Source organism: Aulonocara sp. 'chitande type north' Nkhata Bay, linkage group LG22, assembly GCF_057382095.1.
Source record: "Aulonocara sp. 'chitande type north' Nkhata Bay isolate Kocher_YH1m ecotype deep benthic linkage group LG22, A_spYH_male_GT1.1, whole genome shotgun sequence".
Lineage (NCBI taxonomy): Eukaryota > Metazoa > Chordata > Actinopteri > Cichliformes > Cichlidae > Aulonocara > Aulonocara sp. 'chitande type north' Nkhata Bay.
This window is the reverse complement of record NC_141364.1, coordinates 16056157-16073479: the sequence shown is the minus strand read 5'-3', so window position 1 is coordinate 16073479 and position 17323 is coordinate 16056157. Positions and strand designations below refer to the sequence as shown.

The following is a 17323-nucleotide window of genomic DNA, read 5'->3' as shown; positions in this document are numbered from 1 at the left end:
TCTTAACAGCAAGAGGCTCACACAAAACAATGCCAGCAACTGAGAGATGCTGAAGATTGTGTCAATTTGAAGCCATTTCCCCACTGGACACGTCCTCTGACAGGGTGGACATGAAGCATCAGGTCAAAGACTGCACACAAAAAGTAATACAGGTGCAGAATTAATTTGTGTTTTTTAAAGTCTTATTTGGAGGACAAATATGTCATGCCGTGTTTTTTCTCCGTGACAGCCAAATAAGCCGTGATCGTATAGTGGTTAGTACTCTGCGTTGTGGCCGCAGCAACCCCGGTTCGAATCCGGGTCACGGCAGTTTTTCTCTCATTTCCCAAGAAAAGATAAAGAGTGCGCACTGCTGAAAGCAGGGGATGTTTGTATACTTTCTACTACTGCAGAGCACAATAAAAAATGTCATCCAAATGTTCGAAATGCACCCGTGAGCAGTGCAAAAGGGCGATCTTTGCTGACAGTAGCATTTCTTAATTGTGAATGCTTTTTTTATACCCGCTCGGTTCTGCTTGGGTTCGAGAGATGTAAATTTCATCAGCAGGCAGGCAGTGAGGGCAAGAATCTCACTAGAATCTGATGTAAGAGATTTTATACCGAAATGCACCAACTACGCATGCGCCCCAGGCAGTGGAAAGGACTTCAAAGAAGTAAAACAGGAATGACCTCTCTGCAGTGCCTATATAGACTATATAAAGGCTTGCGCAGTATCAAAAAAATCTAGATTGGCCTTTTCTCTAGATTAAAAAAAAATAGTGCGAGATTTAGACTTTAACTTACATTTTCTCGCTTATTCTTGTAGATGTAGAAACACTATATGGACACTCAAATAGTTGATAGTGTTTAGCGCTATATAAGGAGCTAAACGAGAGAAAGAGGTTTTATGAAAGCAAGTTTTGGTTCAGTTGATTTTATTATTATGGAAATGTTACGTTCATTGGAAAGGACGAGCAGACTGATGCAGACACAACGGCATCATTTTTTTCTTGTAACTTTAATTATTGATGCACGTTAACATCCGTGAGCATTAATGAAAGATTGAAAGATTCTTATTAGTTTATGTGTTGAAACCCATGTATTGATTGCATTGTGAGTGGATGATAAGGTTCCCGAAAGTACCTCGGACAGTGGCAAGCCGTGATCGTATAGTGGTTAGTACTCTGCGTTGTGGCCGCAGCAACCCCGGTTCGAATCCGGGTCACGGCAATTCCTAAAGTCTCCAATGTCTGTTTTAGTTGCGTCCGCTATTACTCCTGCTTTATTGTCTGTGCGAAAGTTTTTTAGTTGTGTTAAAACTTTAATGGGCGTTAACGTTAGTACATCAATAATACGTGTGAAATATTAATACTAGAAGATTTGGGGGAAAAAATACACCAACTTGGTGTTAAGAGACCTTTAAAACACATTACTAGACAACTTAAAAGAATAAAAGGTCGACACTGAGACAGTGATACCCTTGAGCCAATTTCACAAAAAAGTACACAGCTAGGGATAAATATTTAACTAATTTCAGTGGACTATGTACTCTACATGAACACTACTTGTGTTAAAATGCACATCAGTTAGTGTAACTGTGGCCCTCGAAGCAGATGCTTTTAAAACACATTCTACAGTAATAGTTTGCAGAGAATGATTCAACATAGTCAAGAACTGAGTGAAAAACTTAAATTATCACCAGTTACTTGTGCCACTGTATCATAGAAATGTTGTTCAGTAAATGATAATTTCACACCACTGTTCTCTAACATCCTTAACATCATCAGCAGGAGTATTTTGTCAATGCCACATTTCTTTGCATCTTGGTTATGAAAAAAAGAAATGAGATGGATGTTCATCAATAAGGAATTCCGACTAGGTGGTAAATTCTGCAATGTAAAACAAAGACATCCAAACTTGTGAATGTCTTTTTTTTTTTTTTGTTTACCCTAGTAGATTTGATGTTTGGAAGTCATTATAATAATCTTGAATTTGAAGTGCACTTTTAGATTTTGAGAATAATGGCTAACATTTGTAATATCTGCCTTCAGGAAAAAGCTTTATACACATTTCCGAGAGTAGCTGGTTTATTCATGGGATGTGAAACTTCTGCATCTTAAAGGAAAACTTTTCATTTTCAAATTAACTTTCATAAATGAAAGTGGGTGGGTATAACTCATGAAAAAAAATTAAGATGTTGGATTAATGCACAAGGTATATTGTGCAAGGATCTACAAATGTAACATCTGTACGAGTATGTCTGTGAAGGTTCTCAGTCATCCAGGTCATCGTAGTCAAAGGAGCTTTGATTGATTAATTGAATCTTTATTTTGAACATGTTGAAAAAGTATAAAAAAAAATAGAATTAAAAGAGACAAATGAACAAAGCAAACAAAAGGAAAACGAGCAACCACAACTCCAAATAACGTCCATGTTCAAAAAGGAGCAGGAAGAAGCATAAGCTTATTTAATCCCACCCCTTTTCCACTATCTAGTATCAATAGACTACAGAAATACCTCCTTGCAATTACATTATATGTTATGTGTAAAATTTTTTTTTAATATATACACATATATGTTTCTATCTATCCATACATACGTATATACACACATACGCACATATACACATTTTCAATAACCCCATTAACACCTCAAGGATACACAACCTACAATTATATATATATAGCAAAGAAAAGCGTCTGGACTTCTTTAAGTTACTTGAAGACGTTTCACTTCTCATCCGAGAAGCTTCTTCAGTTCTGAGGTCAAATGGTGGAGAGTCCCAGAAAGTCGCCTGACAGGGTTTGTAAAGTGGATGGACGGATGGGCAGTCAGTGAGCCAGGGCTCCAAGTGAGTACGTGTCTTTCAGCTTGCTTTTAAGAATGCAGTTCTTTACCATTGGACTCCCTGTTGTGGAACCAAAATTGCTGAGTGCAAGGATTTTTTAGCCATAAATAACTCATAACTGAAGACAAAACTACATAAGGTGCACCATGCAATGACCTCAAAGAACAGTAACACTGCATATTAACTTGGCAATAAGCTGCTGTTCATGGACTTTGCTCTTAGCTCTTTCTATAGCTTTGGGGCCACCAAAACTTAAAACAAAAACACATTGTTCTAACATTTAAACAAAAACAGTGATAACAGAAGTCAAAAAATAAAGGTACTAGTCAGAAATTCCTCTTTTTGGGCTCCAAGTGAGTACAAGAAAGTGGGGTCGGAGATTCATCAGATACCCGGATGTTCAAGGTTACTCTCTCAGGCATTTAATAAAGACTTTAAGAATTTTAACTCTCATGAGTAAAACATATCAGTGCATGGAGCCAAAAATATTTTTCTTCCTTCAAAATATTTCTCAGACACCTGCAGTTTCCTATTTGACCATGGAGTAGTGAACTGTGGTTAGGGTTTTGTAACTAGAAAAGCACAATAAATAAATATCTGTAATAAAATGACAACTTTCCATGAAAGATCAAGATTCACTGAATACAAATTATGGAATTACATCAAATAAAATGATGATTTCTTGATTTTTTTCCCCTTTAAATAAGTAGATAAATAATTTCAAACGAGATATTGATATTTATTCCCGCTCCAAGTGCGCCAGTGACGTCAAATCTCGCGGCATCACTTCCCCAAATCTCGCTGGAGAAACTAACAAGGAAGCGAATGGCGGAAATGTAGAGCCACCTCACGCTTTCAGTTAGTCATTTCTGGATATAGCTCTTTCTTTTCTTCTTAAAAGCAGAACCGAGCCCAGAGTCCAGCAGATGTCTTCAGGCGAAAGCACTACGCGGTTCTGAAGAAGCGATGCGGTCGCTTTGAGTCGCCTGACAGGGTTTGTAAAGTGGATGGACGGATGGGCAGTCAGTGAGCCAGCTGAGAGCGTCCTGTCACCGACAGCCTGCCAGTTTAAACACCGGTAATGTGTAACGTTAATATGGGGGGTTTACTTATTTTATGTGACTTAAAAGCCAAGTGAAACAGAATTCGTTCAGGATTAGCGTCACTAAAGCTGTGGGTTCAAGGTAGCACATCATCCCCACACAGAAAAAGCAAATGCAGATCCGACCATATGGGAAAAACTGACAGCAGGTGTACCATAGTTTGAGTTGGTTAAAGAGCTTCAGAGTGCCTGCAGCCTGAGCAGCAGACAGTTTGATGCTTTTACCATCAGTAAAAAAAAACAGGTGTGCGGGTGTTTACTGCAACTTGACGCAGAAGTAAACCAAACAATCTGTGGGAGACCTGAGTCTCCAGTGTGCTAACAATGATTCTGTTATTTAGATGTGTAGTACTATATATTTTTCCAGACAGTATCAGATCAGTTCACTACATCACCTGCCATTTAATCTCTCTAAATATGAGGGCCTCCTTTCATCCTGCTAATGACTTGTTTGTAGGGTTGCCAACTCCCTGAAAAATAAATAAGGGACACCTCACGGCCGGGGCTGGGCGACCCGATTGTCTTCACCCTTCCCAGTGTGAGGAATTTTTTTTTAGCTCTTTTTTTTTGGTGTGTGAAATTATTTTTTTAACCTTTTGACAAAGTGCGTCCCTTTTCAGCTCAATACTTTTGTTTCTAAATACGGAACGATTCTGTTTTTCAAGGGACGGTTGGCAACCCTACTTGTTTGTGTGGTACAACCGGGATAAAACTGGAAGAGCAAGTTTTGGCAACTGTTCCTGACCAGCTGTATCCCATATTCATTAAAACGATTGGCAAATAAACTCTTTATCTTAATTTATTTTTTCTTTCTAAGACTAATCTGAGACAAGTGACAAGTCAGGTGATTGAGACAATTGTCTGATCCCTAATTGGCGTTTAAAATTAGTTGAGTTTTGAGCTTCATACTTAAATCGAATGCAATGCCTCATTTGCAGACATATGGCCCTGCCGCTCAGTTAGCCGAGGGAGACGAGGAAACGACGCGAGCATCATGTTTCTGAAAACATCGTTCACCACCCTGATCGTGGGGGTGTTTGTGGTCTATGTGCTCCACACCTGCTGGGTGATGTACGGGATCGTGTACACCAAACCCTGCAACAACCCCAAAGGTGCCAACTGCATCACACCCTTCCTGGCTGGGAACCCCAAACTGCAGGTCAGTTGTGAGCAAGGATGGTTGCGCCGGTCATGCATGAGTCTGGTTTCTCTCTTTGATGCGGATGCCTGACATGTTCGTCTTTGTTCTTTAGCTGAGCATCTACACCACACTGCGGTCGAACGCAGAAGGAGGCCATACTCTGATCCACAAAGAGGAGAACTTTGATGTCAACAGCAAGTTTGAAAGGTTGGTTGTTTGGGGAGGGGTTAAGAGAGTCACATTTATTATCTTAACGGAAGTAAAACCTGTGAGATAAAAACAGACACTGAATTGAATGCACAGCCCCTTGTGGTATGACACGGTGTTACACGGAGATTTGATTGAAGCATTCTGAAAAACGGATTTCTTTTTTAAGTTCTGTTTTAAATTTCGTTTCTTTCTTTTCCATGTTTCCCACAGGACAATCAATGTCTCCCTACCTAAGAAAACCCGTAATAATGGAACTCTATACGCACTAATATTTGTCCATCAAGCTGCCCACGATCCGTGGCACGATCCACGACAAGTTCACTTGGTTGCTCAGCTCACCACGTACATGGTCCCTAAACCGCCTGAAATCTCTCTGATATCTGGGGAAGATAAAACAAAGGTACCATACTGTCTCTGCTACTGCTGAAAGTCAACACACAGAAAGTTAACAGCTATGTAGTTTTTCTTTAAAAAGATCAGATATGCAGAAGAATTGTGCTGTTTTATCAAGCTTTAATCAGATCACTAAACTCCTATCCTGCCTTTGCACTCGCGCAGGGTCAGAAAGAAGGCCAGCAGAAGAAGCTGCATGATGCAGCGGCAGGGGGCGGAGCCAGAGCTGGAGCCACCTCTGTGTCAGACCATCCAGTTTCACACTGGCGCTCCCGCCTCACTGTCAACATTGTCGGCGACCACTTCCTCTTTGACAGAGAATACCTCCCAAATGATGTCCACAGATACCTCAGAGTGTAAGATGGCGGCTACACAAACGCAAACGGCACTATGAGAGGAAATAGATATCCAAGTTGTTGTTGTTGTTGTTGTTTTTAAAGAGGTTTAAAAGAGGTCCACAGTTTGGGAGCTCTAACCTAAGGCCCAGCCACTTTAATTTATTAGCCAAGACCTAGAAATAGCCAAAAGGGGTGTGGCATGTAAAGGGTTAAAAAGTGCCTATTCTAATCCAGGCAGTTGTTTTCTGATTCAGCCGCAACCGGTGAAGTGGGCCATGACCGATGCCGACATAAAGAGCATTTCAATAGTGGAGGCGAGAAAAAGAAAGGATGCTTTGAGCTGTACTAGCTGTACTTTTAATGGATTACAGGCTTGTCGTGACGATCAAAGAGTTTCATAAAATGTTTTATCTGTATGTGTTCCAGGTTTCAGAATGGGAAGAAGGTGGTGTATCTACCTCTGCTGTTTGTTGATGAGCTCAGCAACCGGGTCAAGGACCTCGTGGTAAGTTTTCGATTTTAAATAAATATTATGCAACAGACTGCAACTCCCTGTCAGGTAGTCCCAGTGGCAGATTTTCAAATGCAATGCTTTTTTTCTATTCATTGTATTTGCTCACGGAACCTGGTTAGAGGACAATGAGTTTATGAGGCCACAATAATGATGTGTTAGTGAATGCATGGCTGAGAAGCACGTTATAGGAAACGTTGAACATATTTTTTTTCCCATGTTTTTGTGTGTAGGAGATCAACAGTACCACTACAGAACTTCCTCTGATCATCTCCTACGACTCAATCTCTCTGGGCAGACTTCGATTCTGGATCCACATGCAAGACGCCGTTTACTCTCTGCAGCAGTTCGGTATGCTAATCTTCCTGCTTGCTTTACTTCACACGTTCACTGCAGCCCTGAACTTTTCTAGACATTACCTGATCGAGCATCCTGTGCGAACGCAAAGTTTGAAGTTCGCCTCCTACTATAAGTGATGTATGATTGCACAGTGCGGTGCATTTAGTCTATCTGCATCCTTCAGATCGAGCTTCAGCCAGGTTTCCTCATCATGTCTACACACCTAAATGCAGTGCGGTTTTCTGTATCTGTTTTTGCAGGGTTCACAGAGAAGGATGCTGATGAGATTAAAGGGATCTTCGTGGATACCAACCTGTATTTCCTGGCCCTGACTTTCTTTGTAGCTGCTTTCCACGTGAGTGTGGCTGCAGACTTTTAGAGTGTACTTTGAATCCTTAAGTGAGCTGTTCATTTTAGTTCACAGTAGGAAACGTTTTTATCATTACAAAATATCACATATAAGTAAAGCTTGGGGTAATAAGTCACCTAACTGGGTCATTTTAAGGTCAAATAAAGATGCCAGTCTTAACTCTGAATGCTCTTTCAGCTCCTCTTTGACTTCCTGGCCTTCAAAAATGACATCAGCTTCTGGAAGCAGAAGAAAAGTATGGTGGGAATGTCCAGCAAAGCAGGTTTGTTAGCTTCACGGCACTGTTTCACCTTCTCACCAAACCCCTTCAAAATCCAGTTTATACAGTTTATATGGGCATAAAGAATCACCATGAATACATTTGTGGTTAGTGGCTAAATAAACTGCTCCTAGTAGAGTGTGAATGTCACCCTGTAATAAGGCTTTGACAAATGTGCAGAACAGGTGAATCTACAATATTTTTTTCATATTCTGAATCTGCTGGTTGGCCAGCAATATTTCACCCACAAGGATTATAAGAGAGAGCGCTTGTACCTTAATAGTTTTTGAATCATTTTGGCTTTGCAGTGACAGATCCACAGAACCGGCACTGTGGGACCTCTGATTTATGGGTTTTTAGAGAAGTGGCAGCTGAGAAAAAACAACAAAAAACACAGTGTAACTATATAACCCTACAAATGTTTCCCAGTGTTGTAAGATTACACAAAAGGCTTTTAAAACATGTGGGATAAAGTGTTATCAAGAGACTCGAGCTGAACCAAATGATCGGTCATCAGTGTCAGTTTGGGAGAGCCATTTACTATCTCACATTTTCTGTTGTTTGCTTCTATTTCAGTGCTGTGGCGCTGTTTCAGTACCATAGTGATTTTCCTCTATTTGCTTGACGAGCAGACCAGTCTGCTTGTCCTCATACCTGCAGGGATCGGCTCTATGATTGAAGTAAACACACGCGCGCAATTAAAAATGAATTTAAACACACACAAAATGACCATTTATTCCCACTTCAGATTTGATTAAAAGGTGATTACGTGATCTGTAATATGTAATAATGTTTCTTTTCTTTTTTTTTTAAGGTTTGGAAAGTGAAGAAAGCCTTTAAGATTCAAGTTTTCTGGAAAGGAGGCAAACCCACATTCCTGGTATGTGTGCATGTGTCTTTATCTGTAATCTTTTTTTCTGTTATCAGCCACGTATCTATGTCTTTGTTGGTATAGACTGGGCCTTTGGGAGGTGGCTACACAATTATACACACGAAATTGAGCATGCCTGCTTTAAAATGCTGTGCAGTACACAGTGTTGTATAAAAGTCTTTAGCAACTCTTTAGCTGCACTTGGATTTTATTTTTTATTTTTAAGGCTTGAGGAACAGTTCTCCAGGCTTTTTGGAGCTCTTTGAAAGTTTGGACTTTGGCTACTTTTCCACTAATTTTCAGTCCAGCCCAAACCTGAACCTGAACATTTCAGAAGGGGGGAAAAAACATTTTCAGATGAATCTTAATTTGTTTTTAACACTGAGCTCAACGATCATTCAAGCATGCAAAAGACACCTCAGAGGATGAACCAGTTTTGTGGACGCATAACAGACAACTTGGCAAAGAAGCAATTTAAATTTTAATCTTTAGGTGCTTTCTTACTAGCAGCATGTTGCAAAAACATGTCATTTGTTGTCATGTCTTTAGCCGAATATACAAAACACCACAAGCACAGTTTAACATAATCTCAACTAAATTTGTATTTTTGCACCAACAAGGTGATTCCCAAAGTGCTATAAGCCAGAAGCTTGGCATATCTCAGCATGGTGTGCAGTGTCTTTAAAGAACTTGAGGAAACTGACCAAATGAAAGGCAAAAGAAGGTGGAGCAGACCTAAAAATTATGTACCTACAGTTGCTGTCAAGAAGCCAGTTTTAAGGGAACTTGGGAGAAAAGGTCTTGAGGTGTGATGAATCCAAATCGCAAATTTCTGGTTATTTGCTGAGGATGTCAGGAGATGGGCACAACATTGAGTGTCAGTTAAGAGCTTTAAATGTCTTTCCAGAAGCCTGGATCTGAAAACTACTTAAAGAAATTATGAGAAATCTTGCCTAAGAGTTCAGGCTATGTTAAAGAATAAAGGTGGTCATACCTGTACATTCTGTTTTTTGCCTTATACACTGTAATTCCATATGTTTAAATAGATATTTAAATAAAAGTACAACATATACGCATCCAGTTATTTCCTATGCCAGGAAGGCTCTGGGTTAAGGAGTAGAGACCAGTCTTACACAGCCTGTGCTAGAACATCCGACTCACTCTTAAATTATCTGACATGTTGACTCAAAGTACCATTTTTCTCTAACTGCTGCTTTTTTATCTGCTGGTTTTATTCTCTTATGGTGCTTTCTGCTGTAATAATATTTGTATTCAATTAAATTACTGTCCTTTGACAAAGCACAGAGCAGATAATGGAACTTTAGCCATGTTAATAAATAAAAAAGATAAATGTTCATGCAGCATTGTAGGCAGGATAATACATGCTTAATAGAAAACACGACAATCCTTTCTTATAAATGTAAAACGCTACATCGAGGCGCTTGAGTTTATAATTGTCCTTGTCTGCATTTTTCCTTAATTTCTGCAGCACTGACCGCAACTGTCGAGATTTTTAAAATGTGAGTGAAAACACGTGTCGAGTGTGCTAATGAGTGTTTTTGTTCTGTTACAGTTTGGAAAGTTAGATGAATCTGAGAGGAGAACAGAAGAATATGATACCCTGGTAGGGCACAAGACAATTAATTATCAGTTGTTTCTTTGAGATATGAGCACTTACGCTGATTGCCTCTTTCTTTATTTTTCTGTAGGCCATGAAGTATCTCTCATACCTCCTTTACCCACTGTGTATCGGAGGGGCAGTGTATGCACTAATATTTTTACGATATAAGAGGTAGGAGTCTGCGTATGTGTAAGTAACAATAACGGGATACTGATTGACTCAGTCTGACAGGTCATCACTCATTTTGATTGTGTATCTTTCTGTTGTAGTTGGTACTCGTGGCTGATTAACAGCTTGGTGAACGGTAAGGTGCTCTATACTCTTAGCACACACACAAAATACTTCTGTCCATAACAGTCATAATAAATTCTCGTGTGTTTTTCTTCACTTTATAGGTGTTTATGCATTCGGGTTCCTCTTCATGCTTCCTCAGCTATTTGTCAACTATAAGGTTAGTTTTACTTTGAAGTTACTGATTCACAAAAATCAGTAACCCACGCAATCTGTGTAATAAATGCACACATTACAACCTAACAATAAAATGCCACAGTGTGCAAACTGCAGTTTATTTACCATAACAAAACAGCACAGTAGTCATGTCTGATTATTCAGCTCTGTTCTTTATTTAACAGCTGAAGTCTGTTGCCCACTTGCCCTGGAAAGCCTTCACGTATAAGGTAAAAAATAAATTTCCTGTTGTTTTCTGAGTGGTTTAGCAAATGGATGGTAAGGCCTCAGTAACACAGGCTGAGAGACTGATTGGTAACCTAAGGAAAAATGCGTGTTCTGCGAGTGGTTGCTGGCAGTCACTAGATAAAATCGGCCACAAAGAGGGTGCTGCAAAAATCCCGTTTTAATGGTTTTGATCTCAAGGCGGATGGCACGGTCGCCTGTAGTTTGCACGGAAGACGTCCACTTGTCTGCACGCACTTGCCAACTTCTCTCCGAAGGGTAGCGAAACTGTGACGTAAATAGAAACCGAGGCAATTTGCCTAAAAGAAATAAGTGAACTTTTGGAATGCTGTTGTTTGCAGCACTTTTATTTTGAAGGAGAATATTCTGCATTTCCAGTTTGCATCATGTTTTTTACTATCGTGCTCACTGAGTAGATTGCAATCAAGCAGTGTTTACAGACGAGTCGGCTTTCTCAATTCAAACTGGATGATCGTAGTATTATACCGGCAATCACAAGGAGATTTTTTTTCTTTTTCTTTTTTGGTGCAGCACCCTCTTTCACTTGTCAACCAGTCCAAGAATGCACATATTTCCCTAGCAACCAGAGATTGCCGGGGAGTGACTGACTGGTCTCTAAGCCGGTGTGACTGAGGCCTACATCTTTCATACTGTTTTTACAGCTTTTAACTTTCCATATAATAATGTTGGTCAGTGATTTAATTACTAAAGCACTCTCACTTCTAAATTTGAAAGAAAGTGTATCTATTATTTTTTTTAATGTTCAAGAGCCGATGTAATTTGTCAGAATAACTGATCACCCCTACAAACAATGACTACTTTATTTTTTATCTATCTTTTGAGAATGTTCATGGACTTCTTTCATGTTAACAGGCATTCAATACCTTCATCGATGATGTGTTTGCCTTCATCATCACCATGCCAACGTCTCACAGACTGGCCTGTTTCAGAGATGATGTGGTGTTTCTCATCTACCTTTACCAGAGATGGTACATGCACACTACATTACACGTAGCACATTTGTTAAAAACGTGCACATTTTTTGAGAGTTAAAACTCTCCGTTTCTTTCACCAGGCTCTACCCTGTGGACAAAACAAGAGTAAACGAATATGGAGTGTCGTACGATGAAAAACCCAAAGGGAAGAGTCACTAGACTCGGAGGAATTTGCTTTTATGATCTGGAATCTGTGGGTATTGTCTTGTTTCCACTGGTGTCCACTCATCTTTATCAACCGGAATGAGTTTAATGGTCAGGGGGACATTTTTTGTTGTATATGTTCCAGGCACATAAATGTGCTTATGGTTCGGACTTTTTCCACCCTGTTAAAAATTGTTAAAAGGGCAATATCATCTTCTGCTTCGTCTGACAGTCTGACGAGGCCTTCTTGTTTTGTTTTGGGGGTTTTTTTTGGTGGGGCGGGGGTTAGTTACAGTGTGTGTGATGGGACACAGTGACAGTGTGTTTTTATTTTTCCAGAGTTTTAAATGCACAAAGGAATCTTTATAATTCTTAACAATGCTACGCTCGTGTTTTGAACAAGTTGGATTCAGCCTGCTCCGACAGCTGGCAGATGTAGTATATCTACGAGCTGCAGAGAAAGAGCTGCTTTGCTCATCTGAGAGCTTTATTCAGTAAGAAGACATAATCCAGTGGCTTGTTGTATACCTACCAGATAAGACAGCCTTCAAGTAAAATCATGATAGCTGTGTGATGGCAGGGATAGAAAGACTGTGCTGTGACAAAAAAGGAGGGAGTGTGGCAAAGGTGAAGCATTCTGACTGATGTTTCAGGCAGCTCAATAATATTGTTCCAGACAGTCTCAGAAAAATCAGGCTGTAGTCATAATTGCAGCTTTTGTGCTTAAGTGGCCACTATTTCTAAATTCGTAGCTGGTGTTGATGGTAATTGGAATAAAAATATGAAAGCTGCAATAAGCAAAGGTAAGCCATACAGAAACTAAAAATGATATATTGTTAGCTCTGTTGAATATGTAAATTATCAGAAAATATGTTCATTATTTTTAAGCATTTCTCAATAACTTGGCAATCTGGCTCTTTAAAAAAAACTGTACAAAATTATATCCAAAATGATCATGTGCATACAGTTGGCATTTGTTAGTTCTGTGACAAAGAACGGTCATGTTTAATGCTACAGTCACACTAGGGAAAACAGTAGTTGGAGGCCACGGCATGACCAAACCATTCTGCCGGTGTTCTGTAAACTTGTAAGTCAAAGTGACTTTAGTGCAAGACGGCGACGAAATGGCAGTAAGGCCAATAAGACAGTCTGCTATCAGTTTGCAACTGAATAGGATCCAGTTGGCAATTACATGCAATCTGCTTATGAAGAGAGAGGTTACAAATTCACATTAAACCCTAGCATTCAGAGTCCGGCAAGTGTAAAATGGGAATTCCTCCATGAATAGTGATGTAGTTGATGTAAAGTATTCACATTTTTGTTGTCTTTTTTTTTTTTTTTTCTCCTAGTTACAAGAAAGTCGCTGTCCTACTTTTACTCTAGTGTGACTGAGCTGTAAAGAGGACCTGTTATGCTCGTTTTCTATTACACACACTGTTATGATGTAAATGTTCATAGTAAGAGATAATTAGATACACACATTTGAACGTAATCTCCGAATGGGAGAAATGAAACACCAAAAGCATAACAAAACGGTTTACGGGACTTTTTTTCTACTTCCTTATTAATATGATGATATCAGCTTATCAAGAAGATATGCAGACCTGTATACATAAATTGACGGTGATTAAGTTTGCTTCCAGTAGCTTACTTTTGCTTCCGCAAAGCAAACAAAGTTGCCAAAATAATAAAATACAACGGTATGCATGACAGAGAGGGCAGCCTTAAAGAGGGAGCAGCTTAAATAGCTTATTTCACACAATGTAAAATTTCAAATCGACATAAGTATGCTTTTAAAATGAGAATAAACTGTAACATTTGAGGGCAAAATCAAAGAAAATGGGATTTAAAACGTAAACGTTTAGAAATCCAAATTGGAAAAGTGATGCATTTGAATGCATCACTTTTCAGTTCTGCTGAAGAAGCGCAGATTGTTACACAATTCCGTTTATTTGCCAGTAGATGGCAGGAGAATTTCACTAGAGGCAGAGGAGAAAGTTGTGATCTGTTGCCATGGAGAGAAGATTAATTGCCCAAGACATTCCAGACACTTAAGCTTGAAAGTTCCACAATCTGTGAAGTTGAGTTCTGTATGTTTTGTGTCTCTGTAAATGGTACTGACTGCTTCATGACATTGTACCACTGACAGTCCTACTGTCTTTTCCATCCATCCATCTTCTTTTTTTTTTTTTTTTTTTTTTTTTTTTTTTTTTTTTTTACATAACTGGGCCAAGAAAATCTGCTAGTGCCAAATGTGAGAATGAATAATGTTACCATTGTACGTTCACAATGGATGGTACATCGGATCTTTTGAATAAACACTGACATTGTGAGAGAGATGATGACGGAAATCTTTAAACAAAGTATTATTACACTGAGTTTATGCAATCAAAATTTGATTTTTTTTTTTTTTTTTAAGACTTTAATTGAAATAATGTACTTAACATTCAGATATCATGATATATTAGGTCTGTATATAAAGGTTCTGCACAGGATTTATGTTTCTTAAAAATAGAGTTGGCAGAGATTTGCCTTTAAATTGTTTTACTTATTGTAATGTTTGTGTTTTTTGATTGAGATGAAATTAAAAAATAACTGACAAAATGTTACGTGTAGTTGGTATGTTACTATTGCTGGGGTAAACTGTTCAGTGGAAATGTTGCTCAGAGATAACCTGAGTAATGCAGAGATAATTTCATTTGTTAAGGGAAAAATCTAGCAAAACCTATCTGGCGTGATGTAAAAAAGTAATCTCTCTCACTCACTCACTCACTCACTCACTCACTCACACTAAATCGTGCAATGACTTTGGTTAGATAATCGAGGCCTAATTACTACAAGATCTGTTGGATCAAGAAATTACTCTAACAGAATCTGTCTGACAGTGAAGTATACATCAAATCATGTCACGATCTAAAGAAACTCAAGAGCAGCAGAGAACAAAAGTTGGGCATCTATCAGTCTTACTAAGCCATTTCTAAAGCTTTGGGACTCCAGTGTACCACACTGAGAGCCTTTATCCACAAATGGAGAAATCTTGAAACAGTGGTGAACCCTCCCAGGAGTGGTCGCCCTACCAAAATGACTTAAAGATCACATCAAGAGAGGAAGGAGGACTAATGAACTGCCAGCCTCACTTGCACAATTAAGGTCAGAGTTCATAATTTAACAGTAACAAAAGAGACTTGGCAAAAATGGCATCCATGAGGAAGTTCCAAGGTAAAAACCACTGTTGACCAAAAAGAACAGAGTATCAGTCACATTTGGCAAAAAAGAAAACAACTTGATGATTCTAAGACCTTAGGGAAAATATTCTGTAGACTGATGAGGTTTTTTGGAAGCTTTCAGAACCACTACACCTGTCATAAAACTAACACAGCTTTTCTGAAAAATGGCATACCAGTAGTAAAACATGGTGGTGGTAGTATGATGTTCTGGAGCTGCTTTGTTGCTTCAGGACCAGGACAACTTGCTGTAATTGATGGATGTCCAGCCATCGATTCATGGCCTAAAGCTCAATCACACAACCACCACAATCAAAAAGAGTGCACAAACCTTGCAGGAGAGGAAAAGGCAGTACAGCTCTCTGTAATGTGGTACACTGCTGCTGTAAGGTCTCTGAGTGTAGTTAAGTGTTTCTATAAATACAGTACTCCTGCATTCCTCCGCAATTTACACATACACCAAGATGGTCTTTTTTTCCAATATATTTTTATTGATTTTATAATTGAGCAGTATACAACAATCACCTTCAAAAGAACACAATAGAAGGTGGACGGTAAGTCAACAAGGTGGTAATACAGCATACATAAATGTTAAGACAGAGTATATTTCACTTAAGTTTATCCATCAGGCTAATGACTGGTTGCCAAATCTTATAAAACACACTCTCTCGGTTAGACAAGGTAAACCTGATTTTCTCCAGATGGAGTACATTTCCAAATTCTCTCAACCACATTTCAAAGGTAGGAGGTTTATCAGACTTCCAGCAGAGAAGTATCAGCTTTCTAGCCACAAGTGTGGTCATTGACACAACCTGTGTCTCTGTCTTGTCCCTTGCCCATCCCGGTTCAGACACCCCAAACAATGCTGCAAAGGGGGTACACGGGACCTCCCTGCCAATGGCCTTGGTCAGAAAATCAAACAAATGATTCCAAAAGAGCTGTAGTTTTTGGCATTGAAAGAAAAGGTGAGATAAAGTTCCTCGACCACTTGAACACTTAACACAGAGGGCTGAAACGTTCTTATATATTTTTTCCACTTTAGTGGGAGAAAAATGCAACCTACACACAACCTTAAATTGGATCAGACAATGTCTAGCATTTATAGAACTACAATATATATTCTTAATGCACTCTTGCCAGAGATCATCAGTAACATCCACCCCCAGTTCTTCCTGCCACTGCTCCCTAAAAGTATCAGATGAAGGACTGTATATATCTAGTAAGGCCCCGTAAAAGCGAGACACAGCACCTCTAGTATAGGGCTCAACTGACATGAAGCTGTCAAGCACTGAGTTTCGAGGAATCAAATTGTATTGTGGAATAGATGCTTTGATGAAATGTCTTAACTGTAAAAATCTGAAAAAATGTGAATTTGGAAGATTAAATTTCACCCTCAATTGCTGAAAAGATGGAAAATGTCCATCAATGTAAATATCTTTGAGAGAACAAATCCCTCTTCCCTGCCATGTCACAAACGTGATGTCCTCCAGCCCAGGCCTGAAGGCATGATTGTTACATATTGGAGCATCCAAATACATTTTAGGAGCCTTTACTGTGCCCAATAGTTGGTTCCTGACCTTAATTGAATTTTGAATCACAGGATTTCTGCCATATAGTGTATTCTTCACTTTTATCGGGCTATTAAGCAGGGCTGGAAGACAAGTTTGTCTACAAGACAGGTGTTCCATCATCAACCATGAAGGTTGTCCTTCCAAATCAGCACCTGGAGTACACCTTCGCCAAAATGAAAAAAATATTTAAGTGTGCAGCCATATAATATAATCTAAAATTTGGGAGTCCAAGGCCACCACAAGTCTTATGTTTAACAAGATGTTTTTTGGAAATTCTAGGAACCTTACCCGACCAAACAAAGGAGGATACAACAGATTCCAGCTTTTTAAAATATGACTGGGGAATGCACACTGGGATTGACTGAAAGATGTACAAAAATCTGGGCAAAACTACCATTTTGATGGCTTTAATCCGCCCCACCATGGAAATTGGCAATGTGATCCAAAACTCAATATTCTTCTCCAATTGATTAACTTTTCTATCCCAATTTTTCTTTAAAAGTTGTGACACCTTATATATGACTGTGATACCGAGACATTCAAACTTATCTAGCGCTATTCTAAATGGAGTATTATGCAGATAAGCCATGTCCACCCCATCCGACAGAGGCATAAGTTCACTTTTCGTCCAATTTATCTTATACCCTGAGAGAGAACCAAATTCGTTAATAAGCTGCAATAGTGGACTGATCGAGGTCTTAGGTTTTGATACGA

At 39.1% G+C, this 17323-nt stretch overlaps 1 protein-coding gene and 2 non-coding genes across 3 annotated transcripts; all 3 read left to right on the top strand.

Moving 5' to 3' along the window:
• The first annotated feature begins 237 nt into the window (after nt 1-237).
• On the top strand, nt 238-309 carry trnah-gug (transfer RNA histidin (anticodon GUG)). The gene has a single exon. It is a non-coding gene; the product is annotated as a tRNA-His (tRNA).
• An 828-nt stretch (nt 310-1137) lies between these two features.
• trnah-gug (transfer RNA histidin (anticodon GUG)) lies at nt 1138-1209 on the top strand. The gene has a single exon. It is a non-coding gene; the product is annotated as a tRNA-His (tRNA).
• Nucleotides 1210-3641: 2432 nt separating this feature from the next.
• Nucleotides 3642-14444, top strand: clptm1l (CLPTM1 like). Its single transcript, XM_086280496.1, has 18 exons — nt 3642-3905; nt 4868-5088; nt 5183-5277; nt 5491-5680; nt 5839-6029; nt 6438-6516; nt 6756-6873; nt 7122-7216; nt 7409-7493; nt 8067-8170; nt 8305-8370; nt 9935-9985; nt 10071-10153; nt 10252-10286; nt 10378-10433; nt 10615-10659; nt 11549-11664; nt 11751-14444. The coding sequence occupies exons 2-18, from the start codon at nt 4924-4926 to the stop codon at nt 11827-11829; spliced, it is 1653 nt and encodes a 550-aa protein (XP_086136622.1). The 5' UTR covers nt 3642-3905; nt 4868-4923; the 3' UTR covers nt 11830-14444.
• The last annotated feature ends 2879 nt before the right edge of the window (nt 14445-17323 follow it).